The sequence below is a fragment of the Nannobrachium achirus genome (genome assembly GCF_963921795.1).
Source record: "Nannobrachium achirus genome assembly, chromosome: 8".
Taxonomy (NCBI): Eukaryota; Metazoa; Chordata; class Actinopteri; order Myctophiformes; family Myctophidae; genus Nannobrachium; species Nannobrachium achirus.
In genome coordinates this window covers 25,740,804-25,765,157 of record NC_137817.1, presented here as the reverse complement: position 1 = coordinate 25,765,157, position 24,354 = coordinate 25,740,804, and the positions used below count along the sequence as shown (strand labels likewise).

At 44.6% G+C, this 24,354-nt stretch overlaps 1 protein-coding gene across 1 annotated transcript in view; it reads right to left on the bottom strand.

Annotated features, from left to right (window-relative positions):
• Positions 1–24,354, bottom strand: part of mecom (MDS1 and EVI1 complex locus) — a 271,852-nt gene that overhangs the window by 16,503 nt on the left and 230,995 nt on the right. Inside the window, exons 4-11 of the mRNA XM_080731581.1 lie at positions 22,959–23,061; positions 22,072–22,185; positions 21,279–21,399; positions 19,418–19,565; positions 18,573–18,729; positions 10,956–12,372; positions 10,220–10,307; positions 6,335–6,361 (exon numbers count right to left, since the gene is read on the bottom strand). Coding sequence (XP_080587707.1) covers positions 6,335–6,361; positions 10,220–10,307; positions 10,956–12,372; positions 18,573–18,729; positions 19,418–19,565; positions 21,279–21,399; positions 22,072–22,185; positions 22,959–23,061 — 2,175 coding nt within the window. The remainder of the gene's footprint in view (positions 1–6,334; positions 6,362–10,219; positions 10,308–10,955; positions 12,373–18,572; positions 18,730–19,417; positions 19,566–21,278; positions 21,400–22,071; positions 22,186–22,958; positions 23,062–24,354) is intronic.

Below are 24,354 nucleotides of genomic sequence, written 5' to 3'. Positions count from 1 at the left end.
AGAGGTTTGTTTACTGCTAAGTGAGACATTCTTTTTACATTAAGCCAATCATCTGGGGACCCCACAAAATTATTTGGGGAACCCACTTGGGGTCCTGACCCCAAGTTTGAGAACCACTGACTGGTGTAATGTTTGATTCAATAAAACCAATGATGTTAAAAAATATATATATATTTTTACAAACCAAACCATGTTTCCTCCCTACAATGAAAGTGTGACTGCAGCTGATACCGTACCGTATCAGTCATACGGTGCAGTTTCACAATTGCACTGTCCATATTAATCTTATTATTTCACGCTATAACACTGGCCGGGGATTTTGTGCTCAGATTTTTGCAGCACAAAATCTGAGCTGCAAAAATGCATGGCCAAACAAAATATACATAAAAAATACATATAAAAAGTATCTATTATATGTAAAATAAAAATAATAAGTTCAATCTATATCGAATTGGTGTGGGCCAGTCTATGTTACGGTTAAAGTTTATTTTAATTGCATATATTAACAACGCGCTGCATGAAAATATGCCCACAGCTTGTTTGATGAATGGGTCTGTCTCTCTTTTCTTCATCACTGACCACACGTTTCAGCACATGAACGTATTGTGTGAATTCTTATTACGACATTCATCAATGATTCACAGCCACAAGGTCAAATTCCTGGCACATGTACGCGCCAAATACATTTCATTGTGATATACATCTTTATAAACACACCCAAATATGCCACGACTTGTGGCCAACGAGGAGCAGGTGAGGTGGTTTTATGTTAGATCTCTCCCTCCCTGGTTCCCGCACGCATCCATGCACTCATACGGACATACAGTAATACACACTCACACATCACATACTATGAACACACATAAACGCACATGAAGGAACAAGGACTGCAGCCAATCTGCTAATGAAGCTGAACATTTGCTTTCATCAGATACCCTCTAAGGAGAGTGGAGATACATGTACTTGTCAGATGGCGTGCGCATGTGCTCGCGCATATATGAGCATGCGTGCGTGCGGCGTGCGCGCGCGTGTGTGTGTGCGTGCATAAGTGTGAAAGAGAACGTTCATGTAGTAGGGTGGCCATAGCTGATTAAATGCCAAAAATGTGGACATGAGAGAAAATGTGCGCGCAATACCGTGTGTGTACGTGTATATGATTACGTGTGTGTGTCTACTTGCACTAGTGTGAATGTTTTCCTGTTGTGATGTCTCCGCACGCCGTGTATGTGTGTGTCTGTGTGTGTCTGTGTGTGCCCCATTTGTGACTCTGTATGTGTGTGCGTGCGTGCGTATTTGTGTGCATGGATGTGTGTGCGCGGGGCAGAGGAGTGATTCATGTCCACTGCTGCGCTGTAAACCATTCCGTGCACAATGCGGGCAGACAGCACATTCGTCAATATGAAAGATGTTGACGTTACTGATCAAGGGCCAGACACGGGTAATAATGATATCGCTGTGCTGAGAGGGGCGGGGGGGGGGGGGGGGGGGGGCAGGGTGGAGGGGAGGGGAGGGGAGGGGAGGAGAGAGGGAAAGGAAGGAAAAAGCAGGAGGAGGAGAAGGAGGAGGGGGTGAGGAGGGGGGCGACAAGGGTGGGGGCGGTTCGATGTCCCAGCAGGCCGCAGGGCCCTGTCAGCCTGTGTCACACACGGGGAGGTTTTTTTCTTTTTTTCGTTCTTTTTCTTTCTTTTTTTTTAAAGGGAGCCCAATGCGAATTTGCATTATTTTGCGTGTATTGAATTTTCAGCCCTGTTCCTTATTCTTATTTCAATAAGGCAACAAATCAATGGTGATTGGGGTCGTCCACCAGAGCCCTGCTCCCTGCAATGACATCCCATCTCCCTCCTTCACCCGCTGTCACTCTGGGCAGGCTGCACGCCAAGACGGAGACGTGGGGAGAGAGAGGGAGAGACAGAGAGAGAGAGAGAGGAGAGATGCAATGAGAATTGGAGGGAAAGTGAGAATGATGAAAAGAGTAAGAGGATTGGAGAGAGGAGGAGAAATGAGAGAAGAAAAGAGAAATACGGGCCGATGAGCAGTGACGTGCAGAGAATGTTAGAGAGGCAGGGGCTGACATTTCTAAAAGGGCCTTTTGGTGAAAATATCAAAAATAGCAGACCTCCAAGCTCAAGTCGGCTATTTTCGATACTTGATTTCTACACAGAGAGGGAAATTCTTTCAACATTGATAAGATGCTGCATTTTGGACATGGCAATTCTCTTGAATGCCGGGCTTCAGGTATGGCATGAAAAGAGAGCATTTGCATTTCTTTCACCATGGTAAAAACCGCATTCATGGTCTTGAGAGGGCACTTTTTTACAGACGGATAAAAGGGCAGGGGCTCAAGCCCCCTTTGATGTCTACGTGTGCACGTGCCTGCCGATGAGGACAGGAGGAACGGGAGGGGAGGGGAGAAAAAAAGAAAGAAGGAAATAAAGAAAGAAAGCCCAGAGACAGAGAGAGAGAGAGAGAGAGAGAGAGAGAGAGAGAGAGAGAGAGGGACACGCTGATAGATGATGAAGGAGCGCAGTGCCGGGAGCGTCTGATTAGGAGTGACGGCCGAGTGTAAAGTTCCTGCCGCAGCCATCGACGTTCCCACCGAGGGAGGATGTGGAATGTCAGGTCCGTTTGATTATGAATATGCCAATGCTGCATGCCGTGAATCAAAGGCAAGGGAGAGAGAGAGAGAGAGAGAGAGAGAGAGAGGGGGAACAGGGACGTGCTGGCCATTGGGAAAAGCGGGACAACTCCCGAACGGCCAGTTCACTCCCAGCCGGTCCAGGCCGTCCATTAGGAAAAAATTAAACTGTTTGCACAAAAGTAAAAATAAAAATCTACAAGCACCGCGAGGCGTTGTGTGCTTGTAGATCGGCTGTTTTCACTAGTTTAAATCATTTTTAAAATGATAAATACGGATAAATAAGGACATACAAGGTTTCCACCCGACAACGATGAAATATAACTCTGTTATTGGCTCACTGGCCTGTCACTTTGTCACAAATCTTTGAGTAGCAGCAGCGCTATAGAGAGATCTCTCTCTATAGCGCGCAATGAGGGCCTCTCCAGCTCGTTTTCCCGGGCTGAATCAGGGGCCCAGCACGTCCCTGAGGGGGAAAGTCAGGGAGAGATAGAGAGAGAGATAGGCAAGTGGAGGGAGGGGTGGGAGGGTGAAGGAGGTGAAATGCTTTCATATTTCTTTTGAATGTGCAATATGTATTTCATTGTGCTCTTTATGGGCACGGGGCTAAAGCTCAGTTTGTCTCCCTTGCTCAACGAGAGGCCATAACTCCTGGGAATATTAGGGGCCCTAAAGCTGTCGTCAGTATGGAGTCTAGTCCGATAAGACACTTTGGTGTTATAGCTGTTGAAGCTGGAGCTCGTGCAACCCCAGCTCCATCTGCTGGGTACCCCGCCCGCTCTCACCCTTTGGAATGTTTCTGCTTTAACTGGGCTGTACGTTTTGTCAGCAGGGTTGTAGATTTTACAAAACAAAGTTAGGCCAGTCCCTTATAAATGTCTATCATATGCCTACTTCTATCTTTGTTATATTTCGCCTCTTTTTCTTCAACCAATGGAGAGCCTACTTGTACCATATTTTGTAAGGTGAATATGACATGAGAGTATATTTTGAAACTTCATACACATATATCGTCATTGTCAGGCAGAAACCTTGTATCTCCAAGTTTCAAATTTGTAAATTCTTTCGCAAAGCAAAGCCCTGCTTCATCATACAAGGCCATCGCACAAAAGTAGTGAAAACAGCTGATCTACAAGCACACAACGCCTCGCGGGTGTGTGCTTGTAGATCGGCTGTTTTTACTAGTTTAAATAATTTTTAAAATGATAAATACAAAACAAACGGTTTTGGACATACAAGGTTTCCACCCGGAAACGACGATAAATATAAAAAGAAAACAAGACCAGGTCCAAATCTAGCTTATTGCTGTACTACAGTGTGTATGAAACCCTATATGGTTTGAAAACGATGGATAGAGGAAGTGGTGACACGCTGCCATGGCGAGTGATGAAGTTATCCAGGATATTATATTATCCAGGAGCAGTTCAATATTCCAGTCTTAGCTTGGAATGAGCTGAGTGGAATCGCTGCAAACCGCTTCTGAAGACACAGCTGAAGACCCCTACGGGTATAACTGTTCACGCACTGTAAACGGCTTCTGAGGACGGCGAGGACATAACTGAACACCCCTGTGGGTAGAACTGTTTGCGGGGAATAATTTTGAAAGAGCAACCGCCAAATGCGAAACCCCAACACTTAGCCGATCGACAAATGGTGTAACTTCAGTTCTCCAGCCAAAAAAAAAACAAAGTAACAAAAAACTGAAGGTAATTAATTGCATGTCTGAAGTGATCCACTGGAGATCAATGATTTCCATTTTTCAAGCGGGGAGTCATTTATCTGTAAAATATTTCTGCAACAGACTGTGGCCTTTGAGTCATTACTTTTTATGGATGCAGTCAGGTTCATTAGGCTCGTGTTTGACAACGCTCCGTTTGAAATGTCCAACTCAGAGGGCAAAAATATAAACACCTCCACATTTTCGCTCAAAAGCAATTTCACAAAGGCCCCCGCAGCCCTCCCCCTCCACCCCTCCTCTCCCTCAGATGTATCCCCCCAGTCCAGTCCGGTATGGTCCGGCCCACCCTAAACCCACCCACCCGTGTCCTGTCCCCCAGGCGCTGTGTGTGCATCTGTGTGAACTTGCTTGTTGCTGCATCGTCTCTCTGGGACCAGCTGTTGATTGGCTATCTTCAGATGTCAGTGATGCTGAGAGCGGGCTTAATTAGCGAGATGCATTCTCAATTGTTGATCTTTATCGGGGAACCAGATGCCTGGGGAGTGGGACTGCACCCGAACCCCCCCACCCCACCCCCACCCTTCCTTTCCCCCACGTTCCTCACCCTTTTCTCCCTCCCTCTCGGCGTCCCAAGGAGACTGTTACCCTTTGCGCTGATGCAGAGCAGTCCCCCCCTTAACCACCATCAGCTATCCTGCCTTCTAACCCCCCCCCCCCCCCCAACACACACACACACGCACACGCACACGCACACACACACACACACACACACACACACACACACACACACACACACACACACACAGACACCCCATCCCGGCTCCCATACCCTTTTCTGACAGGCCTGCCTCACGCTCAAAATCAGCAAACATATACACAGAGACGATAGATGGACAGGGTAAGGCTCGGCTGGAAATCCCCCATTCAACCCTTTCATGTGGAGAGAGAGGAAAGGAGGTGGGGGGAGGGGGGGGGGGGTACTTCTAAATTGTAAGAGGGATGTAAACAAATACATTTCTTTTCAGGGTGACTCGGTGCAGAAATGGCACGTGACGCGAATGCTGGTGAAACTCAAACAGGACGAGTTGTGTACATTCTGTCAAGCACTTTGTGACTTTGTCTTAAAAAGCACTATACAAATAAAGTTTATTATTATTATTATTATTATTATTGTCTTTTTCACTGTGAACAACGCATGACAGCAGCAGCTCTTTAGCGGTGCAGCCAGTGACTTGCAAACGCCTGGTCGGTGCGTGATTTGACAAAGCCATACGGACACTGGGTGATCGACACTCACCTGAGAATATAGGCTACTAACGGAAAACATGCAAAAGCATAATGGAGTGTTTGTTCAGAATCTGCTATAACTGGTACAGTAGCTGCTCAATATGGAGGAGGCTTGTTTATGAGTACATAAATTAGTTTGTTATCTGTTACCATCTTGTGTGGATGCAAACACCGATACAACCGCTGATAACCAGCCACATGTATTGTTACAGTCATAATAAATGCATTGTTACTGTCACAATAACTGCATTGTCATAATAAATACAATTATTAGTACAGTATTTATGAGAACATATACACACTGTGTGTGTGTGTGTGTGTGTGTGTGTGTGTGTGTGTGTGTGTGTGTGTGTGTGTGTGTGTGTGTGTGTGTGTGTGTGTGTGTGTGTGTGTGTGTGTGTGCGCGCGTGTATGTTACTATACTTGTGAGGGCCAAATGTCCCCAACGGTATAGCAGAATTTGTTATTGTGAGGATATTAACGGATGTTTTATTGTTAAGACAGATTTGGGGAATTAGGGAGTTATAATTAGGTAAATATTCAGGTCGGGGTTATAGGCATTTAGACGTTACTGTACCATTTTAGGGCTTGGGGTTAGAGTTGCGCACAGTGTGTGTGTGTGTGTGTGTGTGTGTGTGTGTGTGTGTGTGTGTGTGTGTGTGTTGGGGTGGGCTCTGCACGGTGTAGCAGCACAGACACACATCATCAGCACAGTAGGTGAAAGAGAAACTTACCCATGTTCTCTGGTCTGGCATACGAAACTGAAGGGGACAGGATGAGAAGGAGAGGGGAGAGAGAGGCAGTCAGAGTCAGCTCAGAATCCAGGAAGTGGTGCATGAATCAACAGCTTTTTGATTGGACGCTCAGTCAGAATCAGGAAGTGGCGCATGAATCAACGGCTTTTGATTGGTTGCACATGGCTATGACTGGGACCGCGGTTGGGCTCGGGCCGTTATTAAAGGTGGATGAGTAACGAGCCGTCTCAGTGAAAATAGCAGATCTACAAGCACACAACGCCTCGCACCGCGAGGCGTGGTGTGCTTGTAGATCGGCTATTTTCACTAGTTTAGATCATTTTTAAAACGATAAATACAAAACGAGCGGTTTTGGACATACAAGGTTTTCACCCGACAACGACGACATATATCCGAGCGAGTCAGGTGAGTCAAAATAAGCCCCCGCCTCTACCTAAAGCATACAGAAGGGCCCCTTCAGCCCGGCCCGGCTTTAGGCCCAGTCTGGTTGGGGTGTTTCTGGGAATGATTTGTGCGTCCAGACATCATAAAGTCATAAAGATGGCCTAAGCACTCTGTTAGTGTTTCCACTGATAGGACACCTCATTAAGGCATGTGGAACGGCCATGTGGCTGCTGGAGGACCGAGCAGACCGGCCCGTCTGGACACGGGACATAAATCAGACAAATGAAACAGCCTGTAAAAAGCAGACCTGCAACGGCCTGTAAAAAACACTGAACGAAAGAAAGAAAGAGAGAAAGAAACCCCTGCAGGCCTGACGGCCAGTGTGGTGTTTTCACTTTCACCAGCGGCCTGTTTTCACCCCACGCCACAGGGAGGGGGGCTGAATGAATGTGTGCTACGTCAACGCAATGCGTCATAGATCGCGCACGAGAACGCGTGGGGCGCACTTACACGCACATGCACGCTCGCGCGCGCACACACACACGCACACGCACACACTCAAACACATTTAGACCAGTGAACATGCACTCACACAAATACCCACAGACTTGTGTGTATGCGTATTTGTGCATTCATTCATAGACACACACTTACAGTAGACGCACGCGCGCACACACAGCACACAGCACACACATCCACACCCATATAAAGTAAATCATATAACAGAAATATACTGACGCAGTGGAGCCCGGGGGCAGAATTTAGTGCTTTAAGAGCATATCATTTTTTATATTGTAATCAAAGACACGTTATGTGAAGACGTGTCGATGTGTGCCCTTTGGTTCCCCTACATCTGGTTCAGATAGCGGAGAACAGCCTTTACAGGCTGAGGCTTGGATAAGGGCTGGAGCCTGATTCCTGATCCCCGTCAATGTGGATCAGTCACCCTGTTGCTGGACAAGTCAGTCTGAATCAAGAGCCCTGGAGAAATGTGACTCAGCCCTGCAGTATGTTGCGTAACAACACCCTGACATGACTCTGCCACAGTGATACGATATTAAAGAAAAGAATCTGCGAGATCCCAGTCGATTTACAAAGTGGAATGACAAATCTGTGTAAATCTCGGACAGCAGCGGTTACTGCAACCCAGCAGGGGCGTCACAAGGGGGGGAGTGGGACTGAGTTACTAGGGCCCACGGTGGAGGGGGCCTTGATTACCGTATTTTATACTTTAGCTATTGAAAAATAGCAGATCTATCTACAAGCACAAGCTTGTAGATCTGCTATTTTTGAAAAGTCGAGAAAATGTGTGCAAATCTTTGAATAGCCTACTGTATATGTATTTTTAAAGCGAACATTTTGCTTCTGGGGGGGTCCCTGGAACTAAATATTTTGAGATGGGGGTCCGTGGGCCAAATACATATAATTTTGGGGGTCCTTCACATGAAAATGTTTGAGCACCACTGACATAGAAACAGGTTTAAAAAAAAAAATAAAAAAAAACTCAAGGATTTGAAATATTCAAAAACTTGCACACATTTTCATGATTTTTTCAAAAATAGCAGATCTACAAGCTCGCAGAGCGGCACTCCGTATATCTGCTATTTTTCAAAAGTTGAAGCTCAAAATAATGCGTAATAATGCGTTCCCAGTTCCCCCTATGAAGAACATTCATGGGGGGCCCGCGGTGAATCCTTGCACCCAGGGCCACGAATGTGGTGCTACACCCCTGCAACCCAGTCCCAGTGTGGAATGAATAGCACAGGAACAAACCAAAACATGATAACTGATATATGTCTAAGAATTACCAGCCAGCTCACATGCCAACAAGGCCATATGGTTTTCATTATGAGCTGAAAGTCAGGTTACCATGAAAACGTAAAAAGAATAAAACAATAAAACATTAGGTTGCTAAAATATAACGAGCACGATGATGGGTAAGGGTATGGAAGGTACACAGCAGAATCCGGAGTGTTCATTTATTTTTCTGCTCTTTAACAGAGTTAAACAGTTAAAGGACAACTTTGTTTTTTTACAACAAGGGTTCATATTTTAGATCGTAATTAGAGAAAAGAAAAAGTGAGTGTTAAAATGTTTTTCATTTGCTTCGTTCTATTGTTTTATTGCGTTTACCGTGCTAAAATGTGGGGCATGCGTACGCATGGGGGCATGCGTACAAGTTGCTAAATATGTCTTTTTAGACACAATAAGCTAGCAGTTTCTTTATTGCTATTTACAGTAACATTTCTAGCCCCCATAAGTCACATCCAACCATGAAAGGCTACGTTGTATCTTGGGAATGGGCTTATTCTGTGTAAAATTACATATTTAGCCACTTGTACGCATGCCCCCAACCACTGAAATAAGAATCTATAAAACAACAGCAATTGCAATCTAAAATATGAACCCTTGTTGTAAAAAACTAAAGTTGTCCTTTAAATGAATACAGTTAACCACTTAACCACCTGATATATACTTCACCGTATGATGGTAAAATAGGCCTAGACTAGACTAGCATAGTTATCAGACTGAGGCTTCAGTCTGTTTACATGATTGAAATATGAGGTATATTTTGAGCATTTAGATCCCATATCCTGAGGGGACGTTTAGCTGAAGGTGTTGCACTGACCGATCCAGTCAGTGAACAACCTGGCTGGGTTTCAGTTCAGTGAGTGACGCATAGCTCCAGCCAAGCACTGAACTAACTGGTGGACCAATCATTTGAATTAAACGTTTTTAGTGAACTGTGCTAAATGATTCGGTGCTGAAAAGAAGGATATGATTCACACCACAACTACGTTTTTATTATGACTCCTCACCAGTCACCTCAGCACAACTGCCAGACCAGAGAAGCAGTCTACTCAATGGAGTGGCAGAGTCTATGGTGTGCCCAGAATAGCACAATGTGGTTAATTAATGAACATCCAGATTTTACTGTGTACATAACCTAAAATCGAGCATTAATAATGGGGAGGATATGCCTTGCCTAGATCAGTGGTTCTCAACCTGTGATAATTTGGGGTCCCCAAATGATTTTGGGGGGTCCCCAAATGATTAACCTAATGTGCAACATTGTTTTCTCACTCAACAGTAAACAAACCAATTAAAGTTTAAGTGTATGGAGGGTATCTAAACATTTCTAAAGTGACAATTTAAGGACTTTTTAATACCTCTAAATGACAAATTAAACATTGGCCAAATTGTCAAATATTAGAGGCAGAAATTGTGGAAATAGCCGATTTACATGCCGATCTACAACACCTCGCGTTGCGAGGCGTTGTGACCATGTATATCTGCTATTTTCACAATAGAACCGTGTTATACAAAATGTAATGCCTCAACGTTTAGTGCTCATCAGGGTTGGGGGGGTCCCCAGTGAAAATATGATTATTTTGGGGGTCCCTGGCCTGAAAAGTTTGAGAAACAGTGGCCTGCCCTAGATGGTGAAAGTGGTCCCATGCAGCCTCTCACAGAACCTACCTGAGGATGGAAGAGAAAGCCTGGAGCTGGTCGCATGTATTTGTCTTTCAGCGCCTCGAACGGATCATTCATCTTCCTCTTCTCAACCCTGCTAATATTAGAATTTTATCAGTTTTAAACATGCAACACCAAATATGACTTTACCAGATATTCGGTACCAGGGAGTGACTAGAGGCATTGTGATGTGTGTAATAAGGTGTTACGATAGGAAATTATTATATGGCCCTATTTTCCTCCATGCTTTGCCCATTATCCCTAAACTCTTTTGCAATTTTTAACATTTTAAAATACTTAAAATAGCTGATCTACAAGCTCACAACATGTCGATGTAGATCTGCTATTAGAAGTATTTTAAAATGTTTTTCAAAATAGTAAAAAAAAGGCAAAGGAGTTTAGGGATAAGTGGTAAGGCATGGACTAAATATAGCTACATGTTCTACATTAATCATTACTGCCTCAGTGGGAAAAACAATATGCATCAAATGTTATCGTTTTCCAGTATTTACAGGCAAACTACCAAATACTTCCAGTCTGAGTGCTGTTGCGATTAAGATGTAGTTAAAGTATTTAAAATGATGTTCAGTTGAATGCACCGTAACCACTTAAGCCCTATTTTATACTTTCAAAAATGTAAAGAAATAATAATGAAAAAAAAAAAGAGCAGATCTACAAGCTCACAACGCGTTGCTTGCGACGTGCTGTGAAGCATAAACATAAGTAATGGAGGGCACAGTACCTGTAGATGGGGTCCATGAAGAAAGGTGTTGGCCTGGCATGCTGTAGGGAGGCGTCGGCTTTGGGGACCTCCGCCAGTGCCTTCTCCTCCCCATACCCCAGGCTGTTCTTTGTCTCGTCCCCTCTCGTGGCGCGGCCACGACCCCTGGCGCCCATGCTCAGGTCTAGTGGCTGCTCCTGATTGGTGGAATGGGAGGGGGCCTCCGGCTTTACGGGGGCGGCGAAGGGGACGACGGGCTTCTCCTCCTTGCGCTTGGTCGTGAGGTCGAAGGGGGACTCGGACGACGTTCGGGCCTGGGCCTTCTTGGCGTTGTCCGGCGGCGACTGTGCCTCCCCCTTCAGGGTTGGAGGTCTGAGGTCCCTGTCTGGGAAAGGATAGACGGGAGGGGAGAAGGCTGGGAAGAAAGGCAGCGGAAACATGGAGGGGTAGGGCAAAGACGACACCTTCTTGTCCTGCAGGCCGGCCAGCCCAGTGGAGCCAAAGTACTTCTCGGCGATGGAGGCGATGGCCTTGATAGAGTCATTAACAGCCCCTGACACGGCTGTGTGCTCGTCCAGTGAGGGGGGGAAGAGGGCGGGGCCGGGGAAGTCCTTGGGAGTGCTGCTGTCGGTGAGGTTGGGGCTCTGGGAGCCTCCTTCCGTGGTCTTCCTCTTGGGGCCTTTGCCGTTTTCCCTGGCGGCCCCTCGCTCTCTCTCACTGTCCATGTCGCTCTCCAACTCGGAGCCTGACGTGCTCTCCAGGTCGCTGCCGCTAGGTGTGCTGACGTCGTCCAGGTCGCTGCTCTCTGACTGGTCGCTCAGCTTGTTGTTCAGCTGCTTCGTGGCGGACGAGGAGCCCTGGTTCGGAAGCTCTGCCGCCCCTGGCAGCTGGCTGCCGGGCGAGCCGTTCTCCTTGCGCAGGGACTTGAGGAGTTCCCGGGCCTCCAGGGCCCCGGGGCTGGGCGGCAGCAGGGGACTCTTGCTCAGCTCGGTGCCCGGCATGCCGGGGAGCGGGCCGGGTCCCGGCCGCCGGATCGGCGAGGTGGTGGCCGGGATGAGGGGCGGCCGGTGGTACAGTCCCGAGGGGAAGAGGCCAGGGAAGCTGAAGGGAAACGCCGGGGCTGCGGGGAAGGTCAGCCCGCCGTGATGGCGGTTGGCCCCAAAGTAGTCGGCTAGGCCGGCGCTGCTGTGGCCCATGGCCCCCAGAGCTGCTTTGTCCATGCCCGGGGCCCCAGGCAGAGGCATGCCGTGGGCGAACAGCCCCCCGGACGTGAAATGGTTCTTCCCTTCACAGAAGCGCCGGTGCTTGTTCAGGGAGGAGGTGGTGCTGAACATCTGGCCGCAGTCCTTGCACTTGATCTGCGTGCGGCAGTCAGCGTGCATGCGCTTGTGACGGCACAAGTTGGAGAACTGGGTGTAGGACTTGTGGCATACCTCGCCTGCAGGGAGACAGGGAGACAGACACGCAACGCATCAGTGCACAACTCAGCACACACACACAAGCACACACACACACACACGCACGCACACGCACGCACACGCACACACACGCACACACACGCACACACACACACACATTCCATTACATTCCATTAATCATATTCACATGGCAGTCAATTTGCTCTTACATCTCAAATATACAGTAAAATCCTCAGTGCTGATTTATTCGTTTGGACACTTGAGTGAAAAACACGTTTGAAGCGGCCTTGCATGGTAACATTACAGAAAGCACATTGTCAAACACCACAATGGTGTCTCCAGCCTTGTTGATGCCCTGGCCTGAACAGACCGGGGGGTTGATGAGCTGAGCACAATGGATTAACTACCGTCTATTGTTCCCTTGGTACCGACAACAAGCTGTAAGCGGCAGACTACAGTGACTGCTGTACAGATCCATAAATAATAATAATAACAACTAGAACTGCACTCTGTTGAGGTGCCAACTTGCGCATCATGCTCAAGCAGGCCATGCATGGCCTACGTGTGCGCAAGCAGAGCACGTCACGAGGTGTTCGCTGCTGGCCTCATGTCCCTAATGTCTTTGTCCGTTAATGAAGACATTACCGAGAGGGCTCTTATATACCAAATTCGGCAGACATCATCACCAGGAATGCTGGTTGGCTGTAGGGGGACATCTACATACATATATAGATACATACATTCCCAGAATCCCAGACGTTTCAGGGCTACGGTCTTCAAAAATCCCAGTCACCTACTGTACATACATAACAAACAAATTACAGTACTTGCACGCTCTGCTTGCGCAAGTCATAATCTATACATTTTGACACTCATGTAAGAGCATGATGGCCGTTCGTGTGAACATGTCCAATGGTGGATCAATCTAAGCATTGTGCTTAGAAAATACATAGAAATACAAAATGCATGATGTATGTTCTGTTCCCATCAATGCCCTGACAATAGTTTTCCTATGAAGTAAGAGGGGGAGATGAGACTCCAGATCCTGGCATTGTCAGGGGTGGAGGGTGTGGGGTTGTTTGTGTTTGTGTCATAGCGTGAGTCAGTCCCTGCCACCCTTCACCTGCACATCAAACTACCTAGGCATCTCCAGCAGCTCCATTGTCCTCCCAGGGCCAGTCCCAGGGAATCCATAAACAAACACACTGACACCCAAACACACACATACATGCACGCACACACGCTCACATGCTCCCATACCCAATTAGGCACACACACATGCTACCACGCAAACACACACGCACGCACGCACACACACACACACACACACACACACACGCGCGCGCACTCATGCACTCACTCACATAAATGCATGTGCACGCACATCCAGCAGGCTATATGTTGCAGAAACATTCACAGAGCATTCACATAACACAAAGAGACAATGCACATCTACTACACATACACAAATACACAAACAGAAGCACATTCATAGACATTCACAGGGAGATGGTAATATGCACACACACACACACACACACACACACACACACACACACACACACACACACACACACACACACACACACACACACACACACACACACACACACACACACACACACACACACACACACACACACACACACACACAGCACAATGGCTCTATTTTCAGCTTGTGAAGGAAGTGTACTTGAATGAATCCTATCCTGCAGGTCCGGTTCCCAGGGACAGGTCTCACGTCCTCCACTGATCTCCCCCCCCCCCACGGCCCCCTCGTGGCCTCTACTGTCCCCCCGTCCCACAGCCCTTCACCTTGTCCACAGGGCTGTGTCCCTGTCGCCTCGCTACAAGCCATCTTCCCACAGTCCAGTCCCTTTGTGTCCATCTGTCTGTTTGTGTGTGTGTATTATCTGTCTGCTCCTGGGGATATACCGGTACAGAGCCCTCCCTGGAATAAAACGAGACTGTTTGGCATTATCTATGGCCATTAATAGACTGTCAATGTGATCTCAGGGTCACGTCAAAATCCTTATTTGAACCATTCCTTTAACTGCAAATGAGAGCTCAGCTCGCACAATGAAGAACCCACTTTTGCTGTGTGACGTGACAATACATTGTTAGATAGATTGTTTGTTTGACTGACTGACTGACTGACTGACTGACTGACTGACTGACTGACTGACTGACTGACTGACTGACTGACTGACTGACTGACTGACTGACTGACTGACTGACTGACTGACTGACTGATTGATTGATTGATTGATTGATTGATTGATTGATGCACTATATGGCACCACTTCCATAATTCTATATGGCACCTGTTCAGCCCCTCCATGGTTCTCTACTGCTTCTCTACTGAGTCTACTCGTTCATCAGCTTAGTTTAGGCACCTCAATAGGAGCAGGATACCAACAATCAAGCCACCTCCAATCAAGTTGCTTCTGTTTACCTAGAAAGCTCACCTAAACTTCTCCCCCCAATTGATCTTGCATTCTGCAACCCCCCCACTACTTTCAGTATTTCTTCTCTCAACTCTTTCTTTTCCGTAGGGCGGTTCATCGTGCCTGGGAGCTACAGTGGGCCCTCTTCGAAGGTCCCAACTCTGCAAGTTCGGCATTGGAGACTCAGCTTCGGCTACTCTGCATCGATGACCCAAAGTCCCTCGCCCCTTCTATTAATTTTGTTTCATCGGTTCCCTTAAATAAAAAAACATTAAATGTAATTGGACTGGACTGGTGGGATTACATTGCTGGCCAGCAGGAGTAAATACACAGTAACACTATGCCACCACTGGGCACACATCCAGCCCAGTTAAACATACTCTGAAAATATGAACAGATATACGTATGTCTACCTTATTCATTTTTTGGTCACAGTAATCACCTAAGTTACAATTATCCTTCAAAAGCAAGCAGTCCTTAAATTAAACATTAGGAGTGCCTGATTTGTCTTACTCAGGAAGAAGCTGTCTCCAGTTTTGAGGCTGCTGATTGTGCAATGAATGAAGAGTTCATAGAAATATATATATATCATATATAAAAGCATCAGTTTCAGTCATGTTTTTAATTCTCTGTAAGATTTAAAAGAGGTTTAGCACTTTTATATAGCTAAGTTTACAGAACATACATACATACATACATACATGTATACATACATACATACATACATACATACATACATACATACATACATACAGGTACATACATACATAGATACATAGATACATACATACATACATACATACATACATACATACATACATACATACATACATAGTATTTTATATTTAAGATTATGTGTCACTGTCATAAAGATTGTTTGTGTATAATTTTGTCACGCGTATAAAGAAATTCACTCACTCATGTATGTATAGGGGAATGTGTGTTTGTGTTTAACGGTATGTGTGTGTGTCCTTTCCCGTGCGTGTTGTTACGAGGTATATCCTCTCGGTCGTCTCAGTGAACTAGCAGGGAGAAGGAACCCAGCAGTGTAAATCACAAACTTGTGACGTTTACACACTAACAACAGACACACACACGACACACAGGGTGTGAGGGAACTGATCCACTACACACGTGTGTTTTGTCAGCTCTCCATAAACTGAAACTAAATATTATAAACACATTCTTGAGAGGAGAGCAGCGGGCCGGCCCCGAGACGAGTGTCTGAATTAATGACCCAGCAGGCCTGAGTGCCTCACATTTACAACCACGAGAAGCTCTATAACTCTGAGGAAAACACACACACACACACACACACGCGTGTGCACTTGCACACACACACACACACACACACACACACACACATGCACATGCACGTATAGATGGATACACACACACCTGCATTCATGCAAACACAGAGAAAAACTGTGACACACACGCACCCACAGACATGCAAACGACACACACACACACACACACACACACACACACACACACACACACACACACACACACACACACACACACACACACACACACACACACACACACACACACACACACACACACACAGACACACACACACACACGCACACAAGCGCGGGCAAATCGCAGAGAGACAAAGGGAGTCACGTCTACGCGCCGCACGGGACGGTCCAAAACACGTACACGCCATTCAAAGGCACACACACACAAACAAACATGTCGGACACACACATGCTCTCTCCCAGGCAGCTGTCAGGTCTGAGGCGGCTCTGTCTTTTTTACACGGCCATTAGTTGTTTTTAAACCTGCATATTTTCTGCTGATTACAGCAAATGGACTTCAATTCAGAGGGAGAATGGCAGAGAGAGGGCTGTACATGTGGTTGCTATTTGTCTGGAATGGTGCACGAGGAGGAGGGTGAGAGAGAGGCAGAGAGAGAGAGAGAGAGAGAGAGAGAGAGAGAGAGAGAGGTAGAGAGAGAGAATAGAGAGAGAGCAATAGAGAGAGAGCAATAGATACAGAGTTTGGGGAGTGTAAGAGAGAGAGGGAGAGGTCAAAGGGTGAAGGTCAGGAGGCTTTAGGGGATATGAGCTGCAGTGTGAGGGTGGTGAGAGTGTGAAAGGTCAGAAGGAGACTCTTGTGGCTACAGAGGACGGAGTGGTACCATGTCCCTGTTTTACCACCTCAAACTAAACCCTCTATTCTTAATGAAACTGTTGGTCTGCTGTTATTTCCTTATACACAAAATCTCTTTACCAGAAATAGCAGAAATATACAAGCTCAAGATCATGTATTTCTGGTGAATGCCCCCAACCCCCAGAATATGGGCTGTTAAATGCTACTTATCACAAATATCAGCATTGTGTAGCAATGCTGCTGCTGAGTAGCATGTAACTGATGCAACAGCTTTCAACAGAGAAAGCACTGACATTCTAAACAATAAAATAATAATACCCTAACCCTAATACACAGTAGAATCCTCTGTCCTCAACAACTGCCCCATTTCTTCCATGCAATTAATCGCCCAGTGAATATATCTTTTCCGAACTATCGTTTGCGTCATCAGTGCGTCCACACAGCATGTGAATATTACGCGGCAATAAAGCGATGCCGCTTTTTAGGTTAATAATAAAAGCATCAACTAAAAACTTTAATGCGAAATACTGGCCAGTGATTTCCATATTGTTTATTCATCACAGCCTCTGTGCATAAAGACTTTTACTCTGAGAGAGTACAATTTGTGTACAAGTGGATAAATTAACACTGAGGATTGTATCGTGTACATCTGTAACTCCTGTGAAACAAATCAATGTTACATGATACTTATAAACATGCAGTGGAATGAACTGTGAATTATTATGTTTTGTAATTCATAAAATGAACATGACATTTTCATCAACAGCAATCCGAAAGTGCATTCATTACAAGTGGGAAAATCTGATGTGTAAAACAATATAGTTAGTATTAATGATAATTAAACAGTTGTGAAAATGACAAAATGTCAAATGCACAAATCTCAAATGACCAATACAACTGTTAAATCACTAAGTTGGTTGAAGAAATTGAGCAGATCTGAAGGAAACATGTCACAATGACAAATGACAAATAAAATGTGAGATATCTTCTAATAGCCTTAAAGAACCTAGAGTTCTTCTGTTATGGGTGCAGACCCAAAATGGGTCCATTGATGTGTCCCTTTAGGGACAGTAGCACCCACACAAAGGCTACATTTTAAATGGCCTGGGTTCCAGGTTGACACTACTGTACACAGTTAAGTCCTCAGTGTTCATTTGAAGTGTGTGTAAGTGGTAGCTACATTTGTTTTGTTAATGTAAGTGTTATATAGCTCTATATCACAATATCAAACATTGCAATAGACTGTTTGTTCAGTAAAAAGGTTATTTTTGTCTCTCCAGCTCTTTAGTAAACAATTCCAATTCCATTTTCAAGTTGGGATACCAACTTGAAAATGGAATTGGATTAAAGGAAATGTAACGAATGAAGGGATTAAACAAAACAAGAATCTTTGTGGAGTTATCTTTCCTTATTTGATCAGATTTACTGAACAACCACTCAGCCAATGATTGCTATTGGACAAAATAGAGATTAAACGGTCTAACAAAAGATTTAAAAAGGGAAAATAATATCAGTTACAACTCCTTTAACTCTGAGGATTTCACTGCGTATTAATAGGGACCCAGGCCGAAAAAAAGCATAATATCCCCTGATCTACAAGAAGATGTGGAGGAAGCGTGCAGACTTACATAGGTAGGGTCTGAGAGACTTACATATGAAGGGCTTGACACTGCTGTGGATGTGCTTGTGCTGCTTGAGGCCCGAAGACGTGGCGAACGTCTTTCCGCAGTCGGGACAGGCGTGGGCCCGCGCCCCGACGTGCTGCGAGCGGATGTGCCTCTGTAGGTTACTGGGGTCTGTGAACACCTGCTGGGGGGAGGAACCGCACAGAATCACGCAGAGTTACTACCAGCACACTGTGGACTGCCATGGATGTACAGGGATAACGTGATTGTACTTAAAGGAGTAGTTCACCCCAAAATGACTTTTTTTTCCTATTGATTACTCACCCCATAGAGACTTGAGTTCAATACAATTGTTTTGTTTTTGTCGCATTCCTAAACCAATAATTTGAGGGGACTCGATCTTTGTAGGCTCATTGATTCCGGATGGAGACCCAAATGCAATGGGGGTCAATTTATTGTAATCAAATTATAGTCTTAGGAATATGACAGAAACCTAAAAATATTATTGAACTCAAGTCTCCATGGCGTGAGTAATCAATAGAAGAAAAGTCATTTTGGGGGTGAACTACTCCACTCCTCTAAGACTGACACATGCATATGTTGATAAATGGACACACACACACATGCATGCACGCACATACGCACGTAACGCACCCAGAAACATACTCTGTATGGACATACTGTAGGGGAATTACTATGGGCAACTACATATGCAACTCAATAAACTTCATTTAGAGAGCCGTGCACACATGCAGACTCACCAAGATGTACACATGCGCGGGCAAACACACACACCCACATACGCACCCACATACGCACCCACATACGCACGCACGCACGCACGCACACCCTACCAACAGTCATCACTGTACCTTTGAGCAGTTTTCACATTCGTAGTGCTTGCCGTTGTCGTGGGACATCTGATGTCTGATCAGGTTGGATTTCCAGTTGAACGCCTTGGGACACTGGTCACACTTGTATTCCCTCTCCTCAGAGTGGGACAGAGCATGGGCCTCCAGGCTGACACACAGACACACAGACACACACACACACACACACACACACACACACACACACACACACACACACACACACACACACACACACACACACACACACACACACACACAAGATTCTGATTATTTATTTATTTTCATCATGATACGTTAGCTTCTGATTTGGCGTAGATTCTGGATTCTTTGTCTGTATAATTTTGTTATACCTGAACTAAGCATCAGCATCATCATCGTCATCGTCATCATCATCATCATCATCATCATCATCATCATTTTATATATATAATTATTATTATTGTGAAATCATGCTGCACAGTTAGGTGAACTAAATACCAAAAAAATATCTTATGTGAACGTATTGGTATCTGGAGTCTTTTGGAGATAGCCTCGACTCTCTTTTGGTTTTCCATCAGGCAAAAGTTGAGGATAGTAACTGATATCTGGTACTTTTTTGGTATCACCTCAGGTTCCAAGCGGAACCAAAAGGTGACACAGAGTACTGATTGGTCAGTAAAAGAAAGTTAGCAGTGTTATCTCTAAGAGTTCTGGCTTTGTCAACTCTCAGTGTGCTGCTCATTAAAACACATTCTGTTCCTGCTTTTTTCTTTTTCTTTCTTCCCTGTGTGAGGTTGAAAGTAGTTCATGTTGAGTGTAATGTAACAGGAAGAAATTAATATCTTCATGTAAATGTTTTCTCTGTCCTTTGATGGTGGAGCATTAGGTTCACTTCATCATTTACTGTAACCACAAGAACCTAGCACCTAGCAACGTTCTTTGAACAACTAGCAGATATGTTATTTTCACCCAGATATTTGGTGTCGAGGTAAAAAAGGAGGGTAAATAATATAGAACGCTGGTGGATCCCACTCAACAAAGTAGGATTTAAGTGGTTAAGAGAGAATCGTCACTAGAATCATCACTGCATCACAGCTGTTTCATGTGGCGGCAATATGATGACACTGAAGAAGAAAATAAAATGGTATCAAACTAGAGTCAACTAGAAAGATGCAATTCTGGGAAATTGCAAGTGTGGTTGCCCTGATGTAAGTCATGAGGAATCCATTGGGAAATGTATTCTATCTTTCCATTTGTCCCTTTCATGCCCTCTGTATCTGTCAGCCTTTGTCACTATTTGAGTGGTGCTAACCATTCTGTCCTTGTCCCTTTTATGCCCATATAGATCCCTGATGCCATCAATATTAAGCCCATAACTTGAAATGCCCATATATGGACATACTATGTCAATCTCATGTGGTCAATCTCATGTCGTCAGACATCTATGATGTCAGTCATCTCCATATTTGGGAAACGTTTAATTTTTGTATTTTCCCATTCAAGTCAATGGAGAAAATTAATTCACAAATACATTTATATATATATATAATTAATTCACAAATAAATGTATATAAATTAAACTATAATATAACGTATCTCTTAGCAAAATGCACCCAGATGAGTCCCGATGACATTGGACAAGTTCTATAATCTGGGCAACCACACTTATAAATTAAGCTGGTACCATGCAGTGGAAATGCACCAGAATACACTGATCTTACCCTGATTAATTTCAACAGACTCACATTTAAGTAAGTAAACTTGGGTTATATCTGTAATCACAGAAATGCTATTCATGTAAACGCTTTAGTGGAATTATTGCCATAACCTGATCAGGCTATTTTAGTGTGCATGTAAACACAGTCAGTCCATGTCCCCTCACCTCTGGACATCAGGGAACACCTGGTCACACTCCTTACACTCCTGGGGACCTTCATGGGACAAGAGGAGGGGACGCAGGTCCTGTGGCTCCTGAGCCTCCAAGTCCAAGTCACTGTCCCCTCCTGGGTGGACAGGAAGAGATTGCTAAGGTTTCTAATCAATTAATAGAATAACATTTTCTTCATTATTCCCATAGAAAGGAGGTGACATTCTCTGCTGAAATTTTGTCACCTTTTCTCCTTTGTAGTGTTATTTGTTGTCATTTTGTGTTATTCTTTTAGCCTAAATGTCTGACTCTACCTCGTGCAGATTACATTTCCGACGAATAAAGTATTCAATCAAAGAATCAATCAATCAAAAAACTTGCGGTTAAAGTCATACTGTGTAACATTCATTTAGTCCATACACCCAACTAAAACATTTGGCCAAATGTTGATGCTAGCGGAAAGGCCATGAAGTTGCCAAAGCCAGTAAGCCAACCTGCAATTGGTCAAGTCTGCAAAGGTGACATTTTGGCACTAGATCAAAGGTCATGGGTCACTCAAGTAATTTGGGTTCATCCTCCAGAGAGCATGAGTGCACTCAGCAGGTTTCAATCTGACCACTAGATTTGAAGATAAATTGCATTCAAGTGCAAAGTTTGATGAAAGGGTGGAGCTAGAGGAAAGGCCATGGGGTCACCATCAGTGTGGTCCATCCTCTGGGGAGCATGAAGATGCACAACACATTCTGACATGGCCATCAGAGCCCTGCTAGCAGAGCAGGGATAAGAAACAAACAGTCAAAAGTCTAACCTGGATTAAGGAAGGCGGAGGGGGGAATCCCACATGGCTGCTTCTGGTGGTCCAGCAGCTGTGTGTGAGACTCAAAGTGCTGGTCACAGTCCTCACAATGGTACTGTCTCTCCTCTGGATGGGGACATACACAATGATAACATGGAACGCAGTGAGTGAGTGAGTGAGTGAGTGAGTGAGTGAGTGAGTGAGTGAGTGAGTGAGTGAGTGAGTGCAGTGAGTGAGTGAGTGAGTGGGTGAGTGCAGTGAGCAGGTCAATTGTTACAACTCATTAACACTTAAGTAGTCAAACAAGTGTGCACAAAAAGATATACTGTATATTTCTTGTTCGTAGGACTGTGAGTGAGTGAGTGAGTGAGTGAGTGAGTGAGTGAGTGAGTGAGTGAGTGAGTGAGTCAGTCATAAACAGCAGTGGTTCTCAACCTGTGGGACCCCAGGTCCCCAGATGATTAACTTAATGTGCAACATTGTTTTCCTCACTCAACAGTAAACAAACCAACATAAAGTTAAAGTTAAAGTGTATAGAGGGTATCTGCACATTTCTAAAGTGACAATTTAAGGACTTTTTAATACCTCTAAAATGACAAATGAAACATTGGCCAAATTGTCAAATAGAGGCAGAAATTGTGAACATATCCAATCTACATGTTGCGAGGCGTTGTGAGCATTTTTCATTTTGTAGTTCGGCTATTTTCACAATAGAACCGTGTTATACAAAATGTAATGCCTCAACTCTGATTACTGGTATTTTGGGGGTCACTGCCTGAAAAGGTTGAGAACCACTGATATACAGTAACAATAATGCGATTGTGAGGAATGTGTAGATTCTTATCAAAACTATAGAAAGAGTCAAGAGTGCATTTTATGTGTGAGTGTGAGGTGCAGACCGTGGATATCGGGGGCCATGTTGTCACATGAATACTCCTCGGCCTTCATGAACAGTAGCAACTCCTCTCCGGGACTGATCTCTCTGGTGACTCTGTAAAAGATCTGCAAAACATCAATGCAAACACACATGCACATTAAAATACTGTATACTGTATGTCTGCACACTGAGTACTAAATATATCACAGCATGGACATATATGCTGCTGGACTTCACAGCTTACACTTCGTTGTATGACGAATAGTGGAAATAGACGCTCTACAAGCTCATAATGCATCGTGAGCTTGTAGATTCAAAATGTTTGACGATATATGACAGTTATTGACAGTGTTCGCCTATGATGACTTGCGCAAAATGGGGATGCCATGTTGAAAATATTTTAATATGATTAGCGTGTAAATTCCATAATGCTTAATTTTCTTAGTTTTTTTGCTTAGTTTTTTTTTTTTAAAACACAAAAACCCACACAAATCTATGTTCTTCAAGACATGTCCACACAGAGTAAAGGATACAAGGATAAATAAATAAATACAGAGAAAAGGATACAAATACGCAAAACCACACAAATGTAATGATATTCATCCCTCTCTTTGAACCTGAATGGTTGAGTAAACAAACTCTGCCTTAACATCACACGCACGCACGCACACGCACACGCACACGCACACACACGCACACGCGCACACACACACACACACACACACACACACACACACACACACACACACACACACACACAGGATGTTCTATGCAGGAGGAAGGAAGAGGCTGCCACAGTAATATGTGCGGTTTGTTGTCTAACATGGTGACATATGTGGTAAATAGACTGGTGTTTGTGTTACTACCAGTGACATGGTTGGTGACATGCTGTGTTACAGTAATAGGACTGCACTGGTGGAACTGCTCTCATGTTACTACCAGGGCAGCACAGACACTGTGGAATCAATAATCCCACTGCCCTAAGATTACAGTAAGTATTAGTTCATATTTAGACATGCTTTTTGGTAATAAGACTCTAGAATAACGTTTTTCACAGGCCAAGGACCCCTGAGAGCGAGATGAACCATATATTGTATTGCATATACCGTATATGTATTGCAGATTACACTTTTTCATACATTTCATAGATAGCTTCATAGACATGTTTGACAGGACTATCATGAGTGTATCATAAATGTGTTTTGTTTGTTTGTTTACACATCATCTTGTCTATTAATATGTTGGATTCATGTTAATGTCTATTTTCAGACATTTAAACCACTTAAACATTCAATACTTTGTAAACTTGAACAATGTTCAAGTTTTGTTGTTCAACTTTTTTCCGCCTCTACAGCAAACCTATTTGTCAAAAATAGCCGATCTGCTATTTTAGGAATGCTAGAGTTGAAGTAGTTAAT